At 35.3% G+C, this 22,524-nt stretch overlaps 3 protein-coding genes and 2 non-coding genes across 7 annotated transcripts; 3 read left to right on the forward strand and 2 right to left on the reverse strand.

Annotated features, from left to right (window-relative positions):
* Positions 1 to 801: 801 nt before the first annotated feature.
* Positions 802 to 873, reverse strand: TRNAD-GUC. Its single transcript has one exon. It is a non-coding gene; the product is annotated as a tRNA-Asp (tRNA).
* Positions 874 to 3,326: 2,453 nt separating this feature from the next.
* Positions 3,327 to 10,132, forward strand: LOC109010052 (spastin). The gene is made up of 14 exons (XM_018990762.2): positions 3,327 to 3,511; positions 3,605 to 3,914; positions 4,777 to 4,868; positions 4,984 to 5,003; positions 5,161 to 5,401; positions 5,500 to 5,595; positions 5,689 to 5,804; positions 5,931 to 6,011; positions 6,594 to 6,717; positions 6,969 to 7,018; positions 7,849 to 7,939; positions 8,953 to 8,988; positions 9,264 to 9,361; positions 9,782 to 10,132. The coding sequence occupies exons 2-14, from the start codon at positions 3,607 to 3,609 to the stop codon at positions 9,896 to 9,898; spliced, it is 1,470 nt and encodes a 489-aa protein (XP_018846307.2). The 5' UTR covers positions 3,327 to 3,511; positions 3,605 to 3,606; the 3' UTR covers positions 9,899 to 10,132.
* Positions 10,133 to 11,559: 1,427 nt separating this feature from the next.
* Positions 11,560 to 15,422, forward strand: LOC109010053 (serine/threonine-protein kinase Aurora-3-like). 2 transcript variants are annotated; one of them, XM_018990763.2, is made up of 6 exons: positions 11,560 to 11,801; positions 11,890 to 12,132; positions 12,773 to 12,868; positions 14,372 to 14,586; positions 14,677 to 14,749; positions 14,858 to 15,420. In XM_018990763.2, exons 1-6 carry the CDS (start codon positions 11,673 to 11,675, stop codon positions 14,957 to 14,959), a joined length of 858 nt encoding a protein of 285 aa, XP_018846308.1. In that variant the 5' UTR covers positions 11,560 to 11,672; the 3' UTR covers positions 14,960 to 15,420. The 2 variants fall into 2 exon arrangements, with proteins under 2 accessions (XP_018846308.1, XP_018846311.1); XM_018990766.2 differs by lacking the exon at positions 12,773 to 12,868 and having other exon boundaries at positions 14,858 to 15,422.
* Positions 15,423 to 16,439: 1,017 nt separating this feature from the next.
* On the forward strand, positions 16,440 to 16,513 carry TRNAV-AAC. The gene has a single exon. It is a non-coding gene; the product is annotated as a tRNA-Val (tRNA).
* Positions 16,514 to 16,646: 133 nt separating this feature from the next.
* LOC109010054 (growth-regulating factor 9-like) lies at positions 16,647 to 19,643 on the reverse strand. 2 transcript variants are annotated; one of them, XM_018990768.2, is made up of 4 exons: positions 19,521 to 19,643; positions 18,779 to 19,138; positions 17,451 to 18,077; positions 16,647 to 17,184 (listed from the first exon to the last, which is right to left on the reverse strand). In XM_018990768.2, exons 2-4 carry the CDS (start codon positions 19,098 to 19,100, stop codon positions 16,772 to 16,774), a joined length of 1,362 nt encoding a protein of 453 aa, XP_018846313.2. In that variant the 5' UTR covers positions 19,101 to 19,138; positions 19,521 to 19,643; the 3' UTR covers positions 16,647 to 16,771. The 2 variants fall into 2 exon arrangements, with proteins under 2 accessions (XP_018846313.2, XP_018846312.2); XM_018990767.2 differs by lacking the exon at positions 19,521 to 19,643 and adding an exon at positions 19,271 to 19,492.
* Between the last annotated feature and the right edge of the window lie 2,881 nt (positions 19,644 to 22,524).

Raw genomic sequence — 22,524 nt, forward strand, 5'->3', positions numbered from 1 at the left:
ATTAATTCAATGGCTATAAACCAATCACGGTCATCTGTTATATGTCAGCAGGCAAGGCTAAGGAAAGGAGCAAGTCCTTGAGTTCTTCATGAGGATTGAGAAAGTCATGAGCAGACCCATTAATTGTTTTATACAGCATTGTCCAAATGCCCCGCCAATCGGCCAATGTATTATTATCATTATAAATCTAAATTGTTGCTATCAACTCACAGTAGTGACAAGAGGAAAATTCTCTTATTCATATATGTGTACAAAGAAAACTTCACAGAAATTTATGTATGCGATAGAGACAACATGATGACTATGTGGCTGGATTAGAATTTTTAAATAGAATGACAAATCACATGTTGATGTGTAGTATAGAGAATGATAAGTAGAATTTTTCGATGGGATTAACGTTCATCAGACATCATTTATACCGATATTCAACTCGACCACAACCTAATGTGTTGTATCATAAAGAACTTGAAAATTTCGGGTAACTTGGCATATCTTTGACATGCATTAGGAACAAATTACCCTCTCTGCAAAAGTTAAAAACATTATGCATGCCTGATCTCTCCTCGGAAAGTTTCTCAACTGAACTAAAAGTTTGCCGGGAGGCCGTGTTTGGGTGGAAGGATAATTTGGAGGAATGAAATAGAAATAAAATTGCGCCAATTCCAAATCCAAGTGATGTTTCCTCTTTGTCTTCAGGAACACATCCAGTCCATAATCATCAAGGTCTATAAATTTGGAAGGAATAACTTGGTGTCTAGAGACTCTAGACATTTGTTCGAACAGGCTGTGTGCAAAAAGGAACGCCGTTGCCGGGGATCGAACCCGGGTCACCCGCGTGACAGGCGGGAATACTTACCACTATACTACAACGACTTTGTGTCAAATCTTTTCGACAATAATTATAAAACCAAAAAATTAAAACGGTAAAGTTCGATTTACATTCCCATAAAAACCAATTCCGGTCACATATACGTGGAACTTGCGAGTTCCTGAGTCACCTTCGTAAAGTCTTACAACTTCTGGAGCGTATAAGTTTCATTCGAGTTTTAGAAAAAAAGTAAAATTATTTTACATCCATCCCACTTTTTTCACAGGATTTGCATAAATTTTCCTAAACTCGTCCCTTTTTTTTCAACACTGTTTTGCTGATTGTTAATGCATCGTTTGTTTTTATAATTATTTTTATTTTATTTTATTTCGTCTTATTTAATTATTATAATTTTTTTAAATTTTTACATAAAATAAAATAAATATTTTAAACATTAAAATAAAAATAATATTAAAATTTTATATTTTTTAATAATATTTTATTTAATTTTTAATTATTTTAATCCACCTCATTTCATCCAAAAAATAAATTAGATCTGTTGGAAGGTGAAAAAAAGGTCTTGAAGACTGGTTGGGTTCTCGTCTCGCAACGCTCGAGGTGATCCGAATAAAATGGGTGAAAGCCCAGCCAATTGTTGCATCTTCAAGGCTAATTTGTTATTCTCTTTAAAGTTGGCCCAGATTAGAGTAGAATAGAATACCCAATCATAAGGAAGGAAAGCCGCTTCACACCGGTTGGGTTGGGTTGGTTTTCCCATAAAAACAGTAATCCATTCATCTCAAGCCACATAGAATAAAATATTATAAGAGAAATACACTCCACCACAAACAATTACCTCGTATGTGCTACCCTTCTCTTCCTCAGTACCATCATTTGCCTTCTTTTCCTCGTTGGTCTCTTTGCCCTTAGTCCGACGCCGACTCAACCATCTCAGTTTGACGCATCTCTATTGCCGATCTCTCCCATCTCTGTCGATTATCTCCATCAAAACTCAATCAAACTAAAATCAACCCACAATAAAACCATAATCCATTCAAAATTACAATGAAAACCATCTCAAACTCATAATCTCATATCATCAAGTACAGAGAATAAGCTCAAAATCACAGTGAAACCATCGCAAACCCCCAATCTTGGGTTGAGCTTCAACTTCAGGCCCCATACTCACCTCCTCCGAAATCTCCCTCACCGGGTGGAGGGGATGCAGGTCGAGGCTTGGGACCGACGTAGCTGTTGTATTCAATCTTGAGGGCCTCATCGCGACAGGCAGAGGGCTCGGCATAGGAGGTGTACTGAGAGCGATCATAGTCAAAGTCATCGGAAGGCATGGAGGAGGAGATAGGGTAGCAGGTCTCATCGGATTGCGGGAGAGGTTGTCGTAGGTGAGCACGATGTGGTAACCGCCCCCGTACGGTGTGAGAGACGAAGGGAGTGGTGCGAGGGACGAAGGATTTTTGTGATTGAAATCAATTTTCTGAGGTTTGCTATTTAAAATAGATATAATGGAAGGTATACATGTAATTGTATAAGTGGCAGGTTGTTTTTGTGTGAAACCAACCGGATTGGTTTAAAGGATTTCTCTAAAAGAATATCTACAACTTAAGAACCCAACTGGAGGAGTCAGATCAAATTAATCAATCCTACAACATGGAAGGTGGGCTTAAAGGATCGATAATGGTAGAATGATACAGCATGGAAGGTGGACAGCCATCATTTTTTATTTTATAATTTCTTTTTTATTTTTGATGGATTTGACCCATGTAAAAGTCCTGACTTACAAGCTCTGATTAAAGTTAAAAGAATGCTTGGGCTATCGAGATTGAGGGCTGGTTTAGGTAGTGGAATATTTTTATAATATTTTATTATTATTTAATATTTTATTTTTATTATTTACAGAATATCTAATGTAATCTCACTGCTTAAACTCAACCTGAATCTCGAGAGTTCTATCAGTTTTTTTCTTTTCTACTTAAATATTTTTAAATGATATTATAATTTTTTTAAAATATTTAAAAATGTAAAAAAATGTATGAATAAAAAGTCATTTGACATTCTCAGGAAAATTTATCGGTGTATAACAACTCAAAGTTAAATTATATTTGAAAAAGTACGTAGTCTATTATTAAAAAATTAATTTCTTTTATATGAATATCGTATTTATTTTTTTATTTTTTAAATAATTGTGTGACACTCACACATTCTATAACTATAAATATCATTTATTTTTTTTAATTTATATTTTCAAGTCGACGTATAAATTATATATAATAAAATATTTACATGCTATAATTTAATTAAAAAAGTAAATTTTAAAATTTAAATCTTATAAATACAAATTAAATATTTTTTTTAACTGATGTCATGTGATGGTGCGTTCTACGCACCAATTTAAAAAAAAAAAAAAAAATCATATTCGACAGTATCGAGACGGATTGTGTTACAAGTTTCAATGCACAGATTGTTAAGCTAAATACGTCGATTTCACAACTTCATCGCCGCTAGAACTAGTGGAGTCGGCCACAAAGCTCGTCTTAATAACTGAATTTGCGTGCAGTCCTAGAGAAACACTTTCCCTTGAAGAAATCTTTCCTTCAAATTGTGTTGTTCAATTCGTGTTTCCAAAGCCGCTTTAACCATTCCGTTCGATGATTTTCCCAGAAAATTGCCGCACATGAAAGAATGGTGAGAAATCTCTCTCTCTCTCTCTCTCTCTCTCTCTCTCTCTCTCTCTCTAGCATTTTCTTTCTGATACCGTCAATTTTCCTCTGTTCTCAGACATGAGTATCCTCAAGGGACTTATCGACTCTCTTGGCTCAATCTTTAGCTCAACCTATGGTTCTGAACCAAACTCCGGCCCTCCCAATTCTTCTTCCGCCATGGATGGTGTAGCTGGATCGTCGGTTTCGAACGAGCGCGTAGCATACAAGCTCAAAGGATACTTCGACTTGGCAAAGGAAGAGATCTCCAAGGCCGTTAGGGCCGAAGAGTGGGGCTTAGTCGACGACGCCATTATTCACTACAAGAACGCCCAGCGGATCCTCGTCGAAGCTAGTTCGACTAGTGCGCCTTCTTATATTAGCTCGAGGTGGGAGAAAAATGCTATTAATTAATGGTCTGCTTACTCTTTGTTGGTAGTCTTCTAGCGGATGAAGTGGTGGGTGATATTTCGTATTGGTTTGTGAAAGGTGGACCAGCAACTATTGCTGGTCCTTTGGTTTAGATTCTGTGGATACCGAGAAAATTGAATAATGAAAACAAATTGGAATACTCGTTTGATATGTACCTTATGCTTCTGTGTTTAAGGATAACGAAAGATCCACTCGATAGGCTTGTTTTAGTTATAAACTTAACTAATTGGTTTTCCCCATGTATACTCGACGACTGATCAGGTAAATGCTATCTGGATGGGAGTTCTCTGAGCTACGCTTCTGCTTATCTGACTATAGGAACAAATGATAAGGGCACTCATATATTGTTTGCAATTTGAGTCTAAGGTGGCAGAACTTATGAGATATTTTGAGGTGGTGTTTATGATCTTCTGGCCCCCTTTTTTCCATTGTAGGTCTTGCTGCTGCATATTCTGGAAACTATTTGTTGATAATTAAATGTAGATTGTAGGAAGGTAGAAACTAGAGGTTATCAACAGGTTAGCTGTCGAATGATGCAAAGACTGGGTCTTACATGCAATACATAGCTTGGAAAGCAGTAAAGACAGCCTCCGTCTGTCATCAAACTATAAATAATTAATATTAAGTTGATTGCACTTTCTTGTCATTAATTTACCAGAACTATCAATGGTTTATGTTCCTAATGCAAGGAATTGGGGGGGGGCGGTTTTGGGAGCCAAGTAGATGGAAGTATGCTTATGGAACGTATGGATAATCATGCTTCATCATAAGCCAACACATTATTTTTACATTAACAATTTAAATCTGTCTTTGTGACAGTGAACAAGAGAAGGTGAAATCCTATCGTCAAAAAATATCAAAATGGCAGGGTCAGGTTTCGGAAAGGTTACAAGCTTTGAGTAGGCGTGCAGGTTCATATCTCATACTGATATGACTAATTGTTGGGATAATAAAAAAACACTGATATGGATTTCTAGACAGTGCTTATACTTTCTTTTCCCTTTTTGTTTCCCCTTCTCATTTCAGGTGGCACATCCACAAGTAAGGTATGTATTTTTATTTCAGCTAGCCTCACTGTTTTTCCTTCTTCAAGAACCCTTTTTAGAACATTTTGAACGGAGGACTTTATATATATTCTGTATGTTTTTTTTCTCTATTTTTCTGATGTTGAATATCACCTATGCGCTTTTTATTTTCTTTCAGAGCACCTTAACTCATGCTCAAACAGCTGCAGTTATGCCAGCAACAAGAAATGCTAGAAATGATATGTTACAAAAGTCCAGTGGCTCTAGAATTGGCAAACCAGTGATGAGAAATCAGACAGATAAAGTTGTAAGCCCAAAAACTATGCAAGAATCTAACACTGGTAGTGAAGCAAAATTGGTTGAAATGATAAATACTACAATAGTGGATAGAAGTCCTTCTGTTAAATGGGAAGATGTTGGTGAGCAATTATTATATGCTATTTCTCTCATTTTTTGTTGCTTTGCTTGCCATTTAATGCATTAATTAACAGAGTGACTCATCTAAGTTTGTTTTCAGCTGGCCTTGAGAAGGCAAAGCAAACTTTAATGGAAATGGTTATCTTACCAACGAAAAGAAGAGACTTATTCACTGGTCTTCGGAGGCCAGCCAGAGGTATTGCTTTGGAGTACTTTTTTTCCTACAAATCGGTGATATTCCAGCACTCCAAAAATATGCTTCGTGAAAAAAATTTTGATGTTGTTACAGGTTTGCTTCTTTTTGGTCCCCCGGGGAATGGGAAGACCATGCTTGCCAAAGCAGTCGCTTCAGAGTCTGAGGCAACATTTTTTAATGTATCTGCTTCTTCCTTGACATCAAAATGGGTGTGTCTCTGTCCTTGGTATCATTTTGTTTTGAAAGATTGTGCTGGTTATTATTCTTTTTCTTTTTCTTTTTTGTTATTTTCATTGTTGAAGAAGATCTTATAAGTTTTATTTATACTTGAATAGGTTGGTGAAGCTGAGAAACTTGTTCGGGCTCTCTTCATGGTGGCTAAATCCAGACAGCCATCTGTAATTTTCATCGATGAAGTATGTTATTCTCTCTGTTTGCTGCATTGTGAGGGTTAAATCTATTAGAAACCATACTTCTTTTTCATATAGCTAATTTGTTGTGAAGTATTCTATATCTTCACACCCAAAGTAGATTTGTGTATTTGATTAGGGAACTGCACAAAGATTGCATTTTGCTGCTGTTTCCAATCACCTTTTAAATTGTTAAATGTTGTAAAAACAATTTGAGGAACTATGATCTGGTAATATTTGCTTGAGACTCAGGCCGGCATTTGATATACCAATCTTAATAAATATATTCATGAAATAAATGTAATTGATTGTATATTGTACATGCAACCATCACATATGTTTTTGCCCCCGCAACTCCACCATGACCACCACCAGCACTAATGGTGTTGTTGGTCCTTCAGCCTTCTTCCTTGTGACTGACATTGTAATGTTTGTTCTTAGTAGGCTAAGATTTCCTATTATTCTTTATTCAACCTCATTTATTCTGTTTTGTTTTTTTCCATTTTTGTTTTCTCCCCTGTGCCCCAATGGGTGTCTATTTGTCTAAGTTGTAATCGATTAGCCTTATTTTTTTTTAATTGTTAACAGATTGATAGTATCCTGTCGGCAAGGCAGGCTAATGAGAATGATGCAAGCCGAAGGTTAAAGTCGGAGTTTCTAATACAGTTTGATGGGGTGACCTCTAATCCTAATGACGCCATAATTGTCATTGGTGAGCTCCATATCTAATGTAGCTGAGTCTTATCCTGACTACTTAGGGTCAGTTTCATGTATCTTTTTCTACAATGATACTCTTTCTTGGTCCACGTCTCTTATTCAATGGTAAACCATCATGTCCCACATCGTGGACGCTTCTTTTGGCGTCCCTACTTGGTTCTACTTTATGTTGGTGTAATTTGTTGGATTGCATATCTAATGTTCCATTTTCTTGCTGAAATTCTCTCTGCTTTTATGCCCATGCAGGTGCTACTAACAAGCCACAAGAACTGGATGATGCCGTTCTTAGGAGATTGGTTAGTCTATTATCGCATTAATGTGCAGAAATTCAATTTTCTGGGAACTTAAGATTGCGAGATGCTTATATAATTTACTTTCAAGGACAAATATCATACAAATCATGGTTAATACTTTAGTGTTTTATTTTTCCATATCTATAGTGAAATATTGAAATATTCGTATGTAAAGGAAGCATTGTGATCAGATTTAGCCTTAATGTGAATCGATGTGAAATCTGTTTCACTTTTAGTTTTTAACCACCCTTTTCTTCGTGCTACCACTTCCTAGCCCTTTGTTAACTTGGGGCCTCATTGCTATATAATTGTGGGAACAGACTTGCAAGTGAAAAAAGAGTGGTGAAGATATGGGTGCTGAGACTAAAAGGAAAGGAAATTTGTACCAAGTGTCTAGGTAAACTGGATGGCATATGGAGAGCCTTGCATCTATCTGGCACTTTCGGATTTCACCTAGATTCACATTTCAAATGCCATTATCTTCTTTTTCTTCATTTTTGTTTTGCCATGACAATTGAATGAACATAAGTTCTTCCCAAATTGTGAAACACCAGGTCTGTGCCTTTTGAAATTGCCGAGAACCCTAGGCACCTTCGTGATGACCATACTTAGTTCCCTGCATGTTTATCGATGTCCATTACTTATGTATTAAGTTTCAAAAAGATTATAATTTGAAGAAAGATATGACATGGCAAGTAGCTAGCGTGGTATATTAAAAATAAGTTGTTCTCAATTGCTTCTTGTTGAAAACTTTCGCAATGTTTATAGCATTGGGAACTTAGTTAAAATTTTATTTTCAATTTTTTGACTGCTTAATGTGAACCCTGAACCAGGTGAAGAGAATATATATACCTTTACCAGATGAAAATGTGAGGAGACTACTTCTTAAGAACAAACTCAAGGGCCAGGCATTTTCCTTACCCAGTAAGAATATACTCTTGTAGTAGTATAGTATCTTAAAGCGTTTGAATTGATTGCTCCCATACTGCTGATCAATATGCTTTAAGTTATAGGGCTACTTATAGTTGCTGTGCTCTTTTTCATTGTTTTTTAATTCATTGGTATCTTTTTTTTATGGCCAAATATATGTAAGCTTGTTGAACTTTAAATGCAAAAAGCATCTGATCTCATCTCATCATTACAACTATCTCAAATTCACACACAAAATACAATAAACAATTCAACTTTTTCAAATCTCAAAATAATAATAATATTAAAAAATAATATTCTAACAATATTTTATTCAACTTTCATTTTAACTCATATCATCTCATCTCATCTCAACTCACTATCAAAATCTCCCCTAAATGTTTTCAATAATTATGGGTTTTGCTAAACTTATAGAAAAAAGGTTGCCCAAATTGCTAAGTAAGTGTAGTAGATGTTTTATGGAAGTTTGAAACAAGTCCCATAAGAAATACTATTGGCCCTATTTTGTCATTTTAGTGGTTAAATAAATCATCATTTGCTACATTCAGCCTGTCCCTTAACTCTGACACATTGTTATCAGGTTTGATATTTAGCTAGCTAGCAGTTCTTGAATCTTGGCACACAAAGGGATTTACTTAGATGGACAAATGTTTTTTAAGATGATTAGTTATTCTAGTTCTGAGGAGATATTACTATAATTATCTTAGGGTACGGAACTTCTGGGAGGTAATTTGTACCATATGTTCTGCTCTTCAGTTGTTGAGGTTTTGTCGAGGCTCGGTTGTTAGATTTATTGACGACTTGATCCTTTTTCTTTGTTTGACCCGTTGTGATTTTGTGTCTTTCACACATTATGATTGTACTGAAACATGTTATCTCATTTAATATTGCACAAAAAGTTGCATTGGGCAAGCATCACTCTTGTGATTGTGAATTGTTGTTAGTAGCCCTTTAACTGTAGCGCACTATGAATTGCATGATCATCTGTTTTTCAATGTTTTTGACAGGTGGAGATCTACAAAGGCTTGCAAGAGAGACAGAAAGTAAGATAACTGTCCATATCATAGCTCCTGAAGAGAAGTGCCTTTCGTTCTTTTTATCTTTTCCTTTGTGCATGAATTGGAAAAATGACTTTGGCATACTAATCTGGCTAAAAACTTAACCATTTGGTGTCTTCAAACCTTGGCGGCTCTGTGCTTGGAATGGCTGCTGGTTTGCAGCCAATGCACTTATGTCACTTAAGAGATGTCGTGGAACTGAATCCAAAACAACGTTTCTAGTCCAATTAAACTTAGGAACTGCTGTTCTTGATGTACAGGATATTCTGGAAGTGATCTACAAGCCTTGTGTGAAGAAGCTGCAATGATGCCAATCAGAGAGCTAGGTGCGAACATTCTAACTGTCAAGGAAAATCAGGTAATCTAGCTAGAACATGATTGTAACCCTATTTCTACTCTGTTAACCGGCTCTTCTATGACTTGGATCTGTGAAAATTAATTATTGGCAAGTGTTTTGGGGAATCAGAAGGCAGTTTTCAACAGTTACCAATGCAGCTTAGATATTTTTTCATACTTTTTATAATGCTAGTTCTTATGGATGTTGTGGTTCGTAAGAATCCCTATTATTCTAGCTTTCTGAGTTAGAAGCTTTGCAAAGGCGGCATTTGATAAATGAAAATGCGAAATTTTTTGGGTTCCAGAATTCTCTCTATCTTGTGTATGTAAAGATTACTTGTTGGTAAAAGATTCTTGGACCTGCATTGTAAGCAGTCCTTTAGAATACATATCTTTAGAAATCATGTCAAGCATTTTAATGTCAACAACTTTGTTTTATCAGGTAAGACCGCTGAGATATGAAGATTTTCAGAAGGCAATGACTGTCATTAGACCAAGCTTAAACAAAAGCAAGTATGAAGAGCTTGAACAATGGAACCAGGAGTATGGATCTAATTGAATTCCTATTAAGATTCTAACGATTCAAAGCGAGCTGTTTTGCAGTGAACTTCAAACAAAAAAGAAGAAAAGAAGCAAAATTATAGTGCATCTACACTGTAAATGTCACTCCTCACAACCTGAACTCTACAAATATAACTCGAATCATTTGTATTCTTCTGCACGTAAGTGCTATTTATTGTAATGGTGCTGTTTTCTTTTAATGGACAACACTAGAGATGGGTTTGCAGGGTAACTACTGAAAGAGCATTAGTCGAATTGCCTGCACTAATATCTTTAATATATTCCAACGCAAGAGGACTAGAGGAACATAACATTTAAATCTAATCCTAATCTGGTCTCAAATTACATTTTCGTGTGATTAATGTCATAATTGGGAGCAAAGAGTTTTTCAAAATCTTTAAAAATATATTTTTAATATACCCACCACATTTTCCAATCTTAATAAAAGCACTTAACCAAACTACAAACAACCTCGTCCATAGAAACTCTCTCAAAAATCTTCCAAATTGCTACCTGAGGAGGAGGGCTTCATCTTCCCTCCCCTCTCATTCCCTCCTTTCTCCCTCTCTTTCCCTCATATCTTCATCTCTCATTCTCTCATTTTCTTCCTCTCCTTCACTCATTTCTCTTCTTTTTGAATTTATTTTGTTTCCTTCAAGGTTGAAAAGATAGATCTAGTTCTCTCTGGTACCTCTGCCTTTGATGAGGCACAAGCAACACAAGATGCTTCTTAGGCCGATTGTTGGGAAGATAGTGACAGATCATTGGATCAGATCGTTCATATTTGACTTTTATGACTGATTTTGAAGTCTATTGGAGTAGATTTAAATTATAATTCATCATTTTCACATCTATATTTCTGCTTTCAATATTGTTTCCTTTTGTTTAGTTAAAAATAATAATAATAAAGAGATCATCTCTTAGATGATTTGTCCATAGAGGTTAAGTCATCTCCTCTTATGAATGGTGGGGTATGAGTCGATTTTAGACAGAGTGCTGTCTTTTAGACAGTTTGTCTGTAGAAAGCTACAGCAGTAATTAAGATCATACCAATCGTAAATGAATTTGTGTACTAGTGAAGCTCTAAATGCAGTAGTTGGCTTATGATATGGAAATTTTCTTGTATGTATCCTGTCATAGATGTAACTTATCTCTAATAAATGAAAGAAGTCAATTTCCCTAAAAAAAAAAAAAAAAAAGAAACATTCTCATAACCTAGTACAAACATTCTTAAATTAGTGCTGAAAAATGGACTATATTTTTTAGCATTGCCAGGTACAAGCAGTTTAGCAGACTAAACTGCGTACCTTGCTAACATGACCTTTTTTATTAAAAAGAAAAAAAAAAAGTTTGAGAGAAGAAGAAGGTCTTATGTCTCACGAAAATTATTTTCGTCTTCAATTTATACCATTTTATTAAATTGATTCCTTACATGTTAATATCAGTACATGATTGGGTGCATGAACTCGCTTGCAAGAAAATTTTTCCATATTTTTTTCATTGATAATTTATTGTCTTAGCAAAATCAGAATGTTGGGCTGTATGAAGAAGGTGGGCCGTGGCCCAGCACTCTGCGTTTCGGCCGAAATTCAGATTTCCGTAAAGCTCGTTAGTCGTTATCTTGTTTAAAAATCCCTCGAGAGCTTTCAAACGCGAAAATTTCCCTCTCGATCTCGCCCCAAATTTCCCTGTTTCTCTCTCTCGTCTGAGTCGTCTCGCACTTTCGATCTCCATCGGAAGGTAAGCCCTCTTTTTTCCAGAATATCAAACGAATGAGTCCTCACAGCACCCAAGCACCAGAAGCGAATCCGAAGAAGCAATGGTCCTTGCAAGACTTCGAGATCGGAAAACCCCTCGGAAAGGGAAAATTCGGCCGGGTCTATCTCGCTAGAGAAGCGAAGGTAACTAGTTTCAATTTTCAAAACTCGCGACCTCAAGTTACTTCTTGTATTTGATATCTCTCTCTGTTTTTTTTCCCCAACGTTATAGAGCAAATACATAGTGGCGTTGAAGGTGATATTCAAGGAACAAATAGAGAAGTATCGAATTCAGCACCAGCTGAGGAGAGAGATGGAGATTCAGACCAGCCTTCGGCACCAAAATATACTGCGACTCTATGGGTGGTTCCACGATGCTGAACGCATTTTCTTGATACTCGAATATGCTCATGGCGGCGAGCTTTATGGGAAGCTCAGGAAAAGTGGCCATCTCAGTGAGAATCAAGCCGCCACCGTAATCCTCTCTCTCTCTCTCTCTCTCTCTCTCTCTCTCTCTGTGCAAGTTTTTTTTCCCTGTAAACACTCACACTCTGGTTGGTAGCTGAGAAAATTTAGGAAAGAAGAAAATAAAATAAAAAGTAGAATTAACTTATGGTGATCTAGTTTGTGGAGAGCCCCGATCATGAAGATTCTAGAACCTGTTTTCTTCTATTTAGGATCCCTATAAGTTTCTGAAGTTTGATCGTGATCTATCTGCTGAAGGAAAAGGGAGAAATAGGTTCGCAGTTTCATTGTAATCTGGTGTTGCTGTGATTTGCTTCAACTAGACATCTGATGCTTTCTGGTTATGAGTACTTGGATTTGCTTCCGTCACCAGTTCGAGTCCCCTTACGCCACTGGAGGTTTAGTTGGTCGTTAATTTCAGGTCCCATGGGATTAGTCGAAGTGCGCGCAAGCTGGGTTATAAAATATATATATATATATATATATATATATATATATATATATATATATATATATTTCTGTGTTTATTTATGTAGGATGCTTCTTTTTTATGCTGTTTCTCTCTTTTGAAATTTAGTACACAAACTTTTCGGTCTCAATTACTTCATCCCAAAAAAAACTTCCTTACGGGTATCCCTTTCGAATTTTAGTACATTTCGAGCCTCACACAAGCATTGGCGTATTGTCATGAGAAGCATGTGATTCATAGGGACATCAAGCCTGAAAATCTGTTGCTTGATCACGAGGTATGCTAAAACTCCTAGTGACACCTTTCTCTTTGTTTTCTATAATTATGTTGCGTTCTACCTACGAACCTATTATTTTTCCTAGATTTGTGTTGAATATGCAAAAGGGTCTTTTGACTTTTGCTGGTGCGTCATAAACGAAGCTTGGTGTCGTAATAGTGTTTTTGTTTTCAAATCTCTAAGAACTTTGGCTTTTGATAGGTGACCTTGCGCGGAAACTCCTTGTTGGTTTAAATTGTATTAGCCATACTTGACAAGTTTACTCCAAAATCTCAGCAGTTAATTTCAGAGATGTAGGAGTTCTCTATTGCTTTCTTAAAACTTGCTGGATTTTTGGCTCAAAAGATTAGCCAAATTCCAGCGATGCTAAATTATATTAAAAAAATGTCAGTCTGGATGGACCACAACCCCAATTAGGTATATGAATTGTAAAGATTTATTTCAGAGTTCCCTTTGTACAGAACTCAGAATAACAAAGATTGATATCAAAATACACCGACAGAACCAGCAAGATTCGAAGTAATACAAATCTCATGATAAAATCAGAAAATAACAAGAAAACAGAATAATATCAAGAATAATAATCAAAGAAATAAAGAATAAAGGAAATAAAGAATCAACACAACAGATTTACGTGGTTCGACTCTAATGGTCTATGTCCACGGCAAGAATGGTCTCAGAGCTTTATTGATAATCGATGTCCTTCACAGAGAAGCCTCAGAACCACAAATATTTACAAAGCCCTCATCTCACAACAGAAAATCACACAGATTTTCTCCTCAAAGTGAAACCCTAAGCAATACTCTAGGTTATTCCCTCTCTGTTCTATCTCTCTCAAAGCCTCTCAAAACTAGAATGACAAACACAATGAATTAGGGTTCCACATATCGGGTTAGCAATGAATATATATGATGAAACAGATGCCAACGCATGTCATGATCCTGCTGCTTGAGTTTGATTCTTTTCTGGTGCAGCTTACGAGTCACATGCAGGTCACGTGATCAACCAGCTTAGTGTATTAATCTCTGAAGATTTCAGAATCAGCTACTTGTCCACCATTCAAAGGTCACATGAAAGAGGATTAGAGATTAAAAGCAACAAATAAATAAATGTATTGACATAACATTTACATGAATATTTTAGGTTTATCCAATGCTTTGCCAAAAGCTGCCATTTCAATAAATACAACTGCAGTAGGGACTATCTGTACCTTAACCCTACAGTAGGAGCTATCAAACTCACGTCGTGCTGCCGGCGGCGTGAGCTTGATAACAGATTCCGGAGAATCCGCAGGGGCTACTAAACTCAACTAAATTCTAATTCTAAATAATTTTGCGCTTGCTTGTTGACCAACTTCCATGGATTGTTTTTTCAAAAGTTTTATATTTATGTAAAAGAAACTTGTCAATGAGTGGTTTCAAAAAATTGAACATAATTTTTTCTAAATCTGTGCATGAAACATACTACAGAATACTTTTTTAACTTAGTTATGTTATAACGTAGGGTCGACTGAAAATTGCAGACTTTGGATGGTCTGTACAGTCAAGAAGCAAGAGACACACCATGTGTGGAACTTTGGATTATTTAGCACCAGAAATGGTGGAGAACAAAGCTCATGACTACGCAGTTGATAACTGGACTCTGGGTATCCTTTGTTATGAGTTCCTTTATGGTGTCCCTCCATTTGAGGCTGAGAGTCAGAGTGATACCTTTAAAAGGTACGGTAGATTTACAATGATTAGTGTGGATGAAAATATCATGAACCGTGTTACATGTAGGTAGTTTCATTGTATTTGGCTTTAACCCAGGATAGTGAAGGTTGATCTGATCTTCCCTTCCACCCCTCATGTTTCTGCCGAAGCCAAGGATCTCATTCTTCGGGTAAGTTTGTCCATGGCTTTTTTCATATTGATATCTGAGTATAAAGTAATGCTGTCAGTGAATAGATTTAGTTGCCTTTCTGAATTTGTAATCTAAAAATATGTGCAGCTTCTGGTGAAAGACTCCTCAAAAAGGCTTTCTCTTCAGAAGATCATGGAGCATTCTTGGATTATCAAGAATGCAGATCCTGAAGGTATTTGCAGTAAGTAGGAATTTAAATTAGATCTGACTCTGCCATGGCGAGGGATTCACATGGTTGAAATCTGCTTCTGATGGTGAAATTTTTGGCGAAATGAAGCAACTTTTCTAGAGTTCATCATTGTAACCTCCAATATGCCAACATAGGCCATTTGTATGTGAAATATGTTCACTGTCTTGTTCATCTTAGGTTGCAACTATGGATTAAGTATAGAAACTTAATTACTGCATGTTTGAAGGCACTGCCTGCGTGAGTTTCGGATCTATTCAGTAGATTATCTTTTTGTTGGGAGTTAGGGATATGGGGCCTCAGTGAGAGGGAGGCAAAAGCCATCCAGCTGCAAGGCCGTTGGTATCTTGGTATCAAATACTAGATTGATGTTGTAATGGCTGTCCCAAACTTTTTTTTTCTTTTTGTTGGTTTACAAAATAGTTCCAACTTCTAATGGTTAGTAGGGCCCTTGGTCGGAGCACTATGAAGTACACGATGCGGTAGCCCTAGCATTTCATTTCTCCCATTTTTAATATCACTTATTCGGTATCTAAGAGCACTCTCATTGGAATGGCTAAATTAAAGTATATTTTTTATGAATGTAAGATGAATTTAACTTTTAACTATTCCATTTTTATAAATCTCCACATTAGAATAGTCATTTTTTCATTATATGACAATAAAATAATATAAGATGAATTTAATTTTGACTATTCACATCAAATTTCCAAATTGAATTATCTATTTATTCATTATATAGTAATGAGTAATTAATAATTTTGAAAATTTTTTAATTATAAATTTATTTTATTTTATCATATTTTACTATTTATAATATTATATATTAATTTGTAATTGTATTCTAATTATATTTTTTCAATTGTCATTTAAAATAGAGAGATAAATAATTAATATTAAAAGGAGAGAGAAATAAATAATATAAAAAAGATTTTATGAATGAATAGTGTGTTTCAAATTTAGAAATTAGTTTAGATATTACTGTAGCTATATTCCAATATGAGCAATTTATTGACCTAATAGCTAAATTCTCATTGGATTTAGTTTTTAGCTAATCCAATGAGAATGCTCTAAGTTGAGTGAAACCCAAAGACTCCATGGTTTTAAAGATAAGTAATGTTATATGCAGTTATGGAATATGTAAATGTTTTGCAATCGCTTCAAAAAATAATGAGGTTCATTATTAAAAAAAAAAAAAAATTTATATGAGTTTTGTATTTATTCATTTTTTTTAAAAATAATTATACGGTACTTGCACACTCACGACTGCAACAATCATTTCTCGATAATGCAAATATCTAGATTTACTTGCAAAATAAGCAAGGTTGGGATTTGGGGCTTAATCGAGAAAAAAAGACGAAATGTAAAAATAACTTTGGGCCTCATTTTCATGAGAAATTGAGAATAATGCGAAACCAAAGCAAAAAAACCGAAAGAAAGAAAAAACAATGTATAGTATAAATTTGCTGTTTCTCATCAAAAGGTGTCGTGGTGTAGTTGGTTATCACGTCAGTCTAACACACTGAAGGTCTCCGGTTCGAGTCCGGGCGACGCCATTTTCCTTTCCTAGTTCTTTTTTTCAATGAATTTCCCTAACATTCGCTTCAGAATTGCCATGATCCAACCCTACAACCGAAGTAAGAGTTCATGCAATTCCTGCTCTAATTTCTCATCCAAACCAAAACAGCGAAGTCAAACACAATGCTTCCATTTAACAAAATAGTGAAACGGTGCATCAAAACTGGTCTCTCAGCCGCTCGACATGTTACAAAAGCACTTGGAAGTTTACAGGGGTTGGTCTTCTAGACAACATTTCATGCAGAGACATGACCGTATTCATTGGCAGTGATGCTGGTGTCCGTAATAGTAGTGTCACTGCTACTGATGGTGGCACTTTTCTCATCATGCATCGGCTGAGGGCTTGCTTGGATTGAGATGGAAAGATCTGTGTTCGGAGATGGGAATTTTGCTTTCTTGGGTATGTTTATACGGAGCGATGGTGAAGCTCTATTATGACTTGTAGCACCGGAAGTAGCGGGAACAGAAATTGCTTGGGAGGCTGCCAAGCGCATTTTGGCTCCCCTGTGCATGTGCTGTACACAATACTTCCGATCAGGAACAACATCCCTGCTGCACCGCCACTTTTTCCCATCTGTTCTTCTACACCGCCCTGGTTCGAGTTCAATGCCATTTTGGACTCCAAAGCATGGGCTGTTGCAAATTTGAACTGAAAATAATAATACATGAGTTATTAACCCTCATGCCTCCGAACTTGATTTCTAGGATAAAGCATCAGCATCATCTAATCCTGGTTTAACTTCAAAAGCACACAATATTTGTTAATATCAAGTGACACAGTTCCAAGACCATTGGACAAAAATTCTACTCATGAACTATTTCATCAAAATTGATTTGATCTTAACTTACCCCTCCGATCACAAAAAGAAGTTGATGAATCAGATGACAAAAGTGCTCTGATCTTACTAATATTACCTTGAAGAACGCTCTTCGGTGAGAAGCGCAATCCTGGTGATATAACCCTCTTGCTGTTGCTTTTCATGGTGGTATTGTAAACTGCATCGTTGCCACTTCTATCTTTGCTTTCAGAAACGTGTTCAATCTTTTGGTTGACATTAGCAGTGAAGTTGGATACAGTGGCAAGGGTTGTGGTGGTGCCCATGGCCACAGTGGCAGGTATGGAGGTCATGGTCGCTGCAACGGCAGCGATGGGGGTTCTGGTGGCAATAGCGTCACAACTCACATATTTTTTGCTTCCAGTACTGCTGCTACGGGTTATGGTAGCCAGATCATGGCTGGATTGGGTCATGAGTTGAAGTCCCATAGTGACTGAAGTGGCATGATTTGGGTTTGACTCCCCTAATTTGTCATTTGACCAGCCACTGCCAGATGGCATTGAATCTGGAGATGAAATTTCAATAGCTTCCACAGGCTTTCTTGAACGCTGACGGCCTCTGTGCATGTGGCGCTCACAGTATTTCTGATCCGGCACCACATCCTTCCCACACCTCCATTTCTTCCCATCAGTTCTTCTACACCTTCCCGGTTCAGGATCCATCATGGTCCTATAGTCAAACCCCTGAGGATTAAAATAACCTATAACTGAACAACATCAACCAAAAGAAACAAAAGCCCGATCATAATCTTTCAACTGACATTTTCTAGAACAACTTAATACCTAATTGACAAAAACCAATTTAAAAATTTATAGTCCGGAAACATGAACTTACTTCAACAGACAGGAATACATCATTCCAAAGATCAATGTCTCTCAATTAAGTTTAAAGAAACAAAGAGTGATCATTCGATGTCATGCCCATTAAAAAAAGAAGATCATCCTATTTCACATAAACCCATCCCAAATTTCCAGTTTAGCACGCTACTGTTCAGATAAACAACATCCATGCAACATATTCTAAACAAACCTTCCCAGGACAAATCAGGGTTTATCATTAGGTATAAAAAGTTAAAACCCAACTCAAATACAGCGCACGCACACACATGCATTTAAAAAATAATCACAGGTAAAATACACTGAAAAATCTATTGAAAGAAAACGAAACAAGCGAATCCTTATAAACCCATTAATTTCTAGTCTAATAAAATAAAGCCCGTCTCATGTGATAGAAACCAATTAAAAGTAGTTTACACAAACTTTTTTGATGAACAAGCCTTATGAATTCTAAACAGATCAGATTACTATCCGTTTAAACGCACAGGGGCTTAAAGAAGAAGGAAATGCGTGTAAAAATTACCACAAAATAAGCTACGAAGCAATTGAAAGGAAGAAAAACAAGACTTACAGCTAGGGTATAGCTTATAAATGGAGGGCCCGAAACAGCTAGCTACACTCTTCCAAATGGGAACGAGGAGGTGGAGAGGAACAGGAAGACCAGCCTCTAAGTGCTTGTAGATGAAGGACTGTCCTTGAAGCTCATGCAACTGGGCTGGCGTCAACACCACAGGCTTTCCGTGTTCAGTCACGGGGTTCTGTGCAGAAGCGGCAGTAGCAGAGTTTGCACCAATCCCCAGGCCCAGCTTGATCCACGGTGGTTGTGCTTCCTTCACCGCCAGACACTTCCTCTTCTCTTCAACCTCCACCGTCGATTTCTCCTCGTCAATCATCCTCTGGGGTCCAGCACCATCTCCACGTCCTCCTCTCCCTTCACATCACATATTTTTATCCACAGCAGCCATACACCATTCAAATTACCCAACAGAAAAACAAAGTTTATGAACCTCAAAAACAAAAAATTAAATAAAGCCAAGAGAAAATAAACGCAGAGAGAGAGAACCAGAATGGGAAGAAGGTACGCATTGAAAAGGTAGAGCTTCCATTTCACATGAGCTTCAAAAGGAAGCAAATCGAACGCGCGGAGTTGGGGAGAGAGAGATAGAGACAACGGGAAAAAAAATTGAAGAGCCAGAAAAGCCCAAAAAAAATAACAAAAATGAAAGGGAGAGAAGGAACTGAGGAACATCAAAGGCACATTGACGTGCCAAGCTCAAATTCAATCATCCAAAAGCAAGAAAACTCTCTCTCACCTGAGAGTCTGATCAGTCTGTGAGAGAGAACGTGAGATTAAAGTCGGTGTCAGAGCGACAGAAACTCTGACGTTCTCAGCCTTCTAGTTCTACCTCTTTTTGTTTTGTTATTTTTCTTTCTTTTTTTTGTTTTTCTCTATCTCTGCAGCTCTCTCTTCAGCCGAAAAGAAAATTTTAAGAAAACAAAAAGGAAATGTCAGGTGCTCTCCATATGTACGCTAATATAAATAATTTTTTTATTTATTTTTAAAAAATATTTTTTAAATATCTTTCGTGAGTATAAAATATAAATATAAATTTTTTAATACTTAATTTTTAATTATTAAAAAATAAAACTAAAATAAATGAGTATTTATATTCAGTGAATACATTTAAAGGTCATATTATCATTTTTTTTAAAATTATGTATTATATTACTCAATATCTCACATCACAATCAATACATATTTTAAATTATTATTTTTATTTTATTCATGTTAAACTAATTAAATTATTTTACTCATTATCTATATAACACATATTTATTATAAAAAAAATTAAAAAACTGCCTGATTTGTTTTTATAAATTATTTAATCTTGTTTAATTATTATAATTTTTTAAATTTTTACATAAAATATAATAATTAATTAATTTTTATAAATTTTAAAATAAAAATTATATTAAAATTTACGTCATCGGCTCTCCGTTAAAGCATTCTCATTGGATTAGCTATTAGGTCAATAAATTGCTCACATTGAATTAGCTATATTCCAAATATTTGGAATATAGCTACAGTAATATCCAAACTAATTTCTAAATTTGGAACACACTATTCATTTATCAAATCCTTTTTATATTATTTATTTCTCTCTCCTTTTAATATTAATTATTTATATCTCTATTTTAAATGACAATTAAAAAAATATAATTAGAATACAATTACAAATTAATATATAATATTATAAATAGTAAAATATGATAAAATAAAATAAATTTATAATTAAAAAAATTAAAAAATTTTCAAAATTATTAATTACTCATTACTATATAATGAATAAATGGATAATTCAATTTGAAAATTTGATGTGAATAGTCAAAATTAAATTCATCTTATATTATTTTATTGTCATATAATGAAAAAATGGCTATTCCAATGTGGAGATTTATAAAAATGGAATAGCTAAAAGTTAAATTCATCTTATATTCATCAAAAATATACTTTAATTTAGTCATTCCAATGAGAGTGTTTTTACGGGCCGGAGTCAGATACTTCACTAGTGAGACCCACTTGTACGTGATTCACTGAAAGGTGGGCCCTATTAGGGCCCGCAGATTGTCCGTACTAAGTACTGCTATGGGATGGCCCTAGATTTTTCTGAAATTCAAAAATCGGTGCAAGGCCCATCTGTATAAAATTGCTAATTTGCTAGTCTAAGGCCCATCCCAAATTGTGTGTGATTGGTCACAAGGGAGCGATCTCTACTGCAAGTTTCAAGTGTAACGTCCATCTTTAAAACCGTGTAAGATTGGGCTGCAATTGAAATAAATATAATGCTAGTCTTTACTTTAAATTTTGTTATTTTCAGACATATTTGTTAATGCGATACGTGTTAAATAATTTTATATATGACCCACGTCTCTCTATATGAAAATAGTTTTAAATAATATTTTCAGACCCACGTGTATATATATAATTTTATATATACGTTGTATATTTGTTAGGTCCCGTTTGGATATAAGAACCATTTCATTTCATCTGATCATTATAACTTTTTTAAATTCTCATACAAAATATAATAAACAATTCAATTTTTTCAAATCTCAAAATAACAACAATAATGAAAAATCATGTTCTAACAATATTTTATTCAACTTTTATCTCATCTCATTTCAACTCACTATCAAAACCACACATAAATGAAAACAATACTAAACATGGTATGTTACAACTAAAAATCGCACCACGTAATGGAATGGGAGAAAGAGTCATCCTAGCCTACAGAAGTGTTAAGCTTGTTCATCCAGACTTAATTTTTTTCTAACCCGGATAACTGAGTTTCAGTTACGAATTTTGGCCCAGAACAAACCTGGGCCGATACTAGCATAGCAAAACCCGAGTACACCTACTACCCAAGTTTTTTTTTAATGACGTTGTTTTGGCACAGAGGTTAAAATCTCCATCCCCCTGTGACCCTGTCTCTCTCTCTCTCTCTCTCTCTGAAGAAACCCTAGCCTCCCTTCCTCTGTTGAGTACCGATCGAAGTTATATTTCTTTGTCACCATCATCTTTATCACTTTTTCGCTCCGTCGTCGCCCTCAAGAACTCAAAATTTGTTATATGCATGTTATTTCGATTTGGGTATGTTTTATTCTCAAATTTTATGACTGAGTGAGCCGACTTTAAATGCTTGTTTGTGCCATTACTGGGAGGAAGGCTCCGGCGAGATTTACGTGTTATGATTTGTTTTATATATTCCATCAAGTTTTGTTGAGGGTGGATGCTCGTGATGAGTTCAAAGATGGTAATACCAAAACTGCAGATATCACTCTTCATGTTTATTAATTCTGTCTTTTTTTCTTTTTTTAATGTTTGTGATGTTAGGTGGTTATTAGTTATGTTATTTTTTGCGTTTTCAATATTCTCTATTGATTATTAGTCATTTATTTCCATGGGCTTACAAGTTTATCATAACTATCCAGCATAATATTTTTAAGGCCGTGATATGGATAATTTTATTGGGTCTAAATTATATTTAATGAGTCAATTTTAAATAAGCTGATAGACTATTATTTATTTAAGTTATGTCATGTTGAGGCTAAATTAGACTCTATATTTATTTATTTAATTAAATTTTAAAATATTATCAACAATATTTTTATTGTTAATATATTATTAATTAAATTCTATCAATAACATTTTGTAAATTTTAACATTATCGTTATCGTTATTATTTGTGTGATAAAATTTAATTATTAATAGCATAAATGTATTTAAGTCTTTTAAGTTCTCTCTCTCTCTCCTCT

The sequence above is a fragment of the Juglans regia genome, chromosome 12 (assembly GCF_001411555.2).
Source record: "Juglans regia cultivar Chandler chromosome 12, Walnut 2.0, whole genome shotgun sequence".
Classification (NCBI taxonomy): domain Eukaryota; kingdom Viridiplantae; phylum Streptophyta; class Magnoliopsida; order Fagales; family Juglandaceae; genus Juglans; species Juglans regia.

What these genes read in the sequence shown, in the direction of transcription:
- LOC109010052 (XM_018990762.2), top strand. Translation starts at nt 3,607, where the DNA reads ATGAGTATCCTCAAGGGACTTATCGACTCTCTTGGCTCAATCTTTAGC. An exon ending in TCTTCGGAGGCCAGCCAGAG is followed by an intron (nt 5,596 to 5,688) that starts GTATTGCTTTGG and finishes ATGTTGTTACAG; the next exon opens with GTTTGCTTCTTTTTGGTCCC. An exon ending in ATGCCGTTCTTAGGAGATTG is followed by an intron (nt 7,019 to 7,848) that starts GTTAGTCTATTA and finishes ACCCTGAACCAG; the next exon opens with GTGAAGAGAATATATATACC.
- LOC109010053 (XM_018990763.2), top strand. Translation starts at nt 11,673, where the DNA reads ATGAGTCCTCACAGCACCCAAGCACCAGAAGCGAATCCGAAGAAGCAA. An exon ending in ATCTCGCTAGAGAAGCGAAG is followed by an intron (nt 11,802 to 11,889) that starts GTAACTAGTTTC and finishes CCAACGTTATAG; the next exon opens with AGCAAATACATAGTGGCGTT. An exon ending in GTGAGAATCAAGCCGCCACC is followed by an intron (nt 12,133 to 12,772) that starts GTAATCCTCTCT and finishes TTCGAATTTTAG; the next exon opens with TACATTTCGAGCCTCACACA.
- LOC109010054 (XM_018990767.2), bottom strand. Translation starts at nt 19,313, where the DNA reads ATGGAAGCTCTACCTTTTCAATGCGTACCTTCTTCCCATTCTG. An exon ending in TTATAAGCTATACCCTAGCT is followed by an intron (nt 18,078 to 18,778) that starts GTAAGTCTTGTT and finishes GATGTTGTTCAG; the next exon opens with TTATAGGTTATTTTAATCCT. An exon ending in ACCGAAGAGCGTTCTTCAAG is followed by an intron (nt 17,185 to 17,450) that starts GTAATATTAGTA and finishes TATTATTTTCAG; the next exon opens with TTCAAATTTGCAACAGCCCA.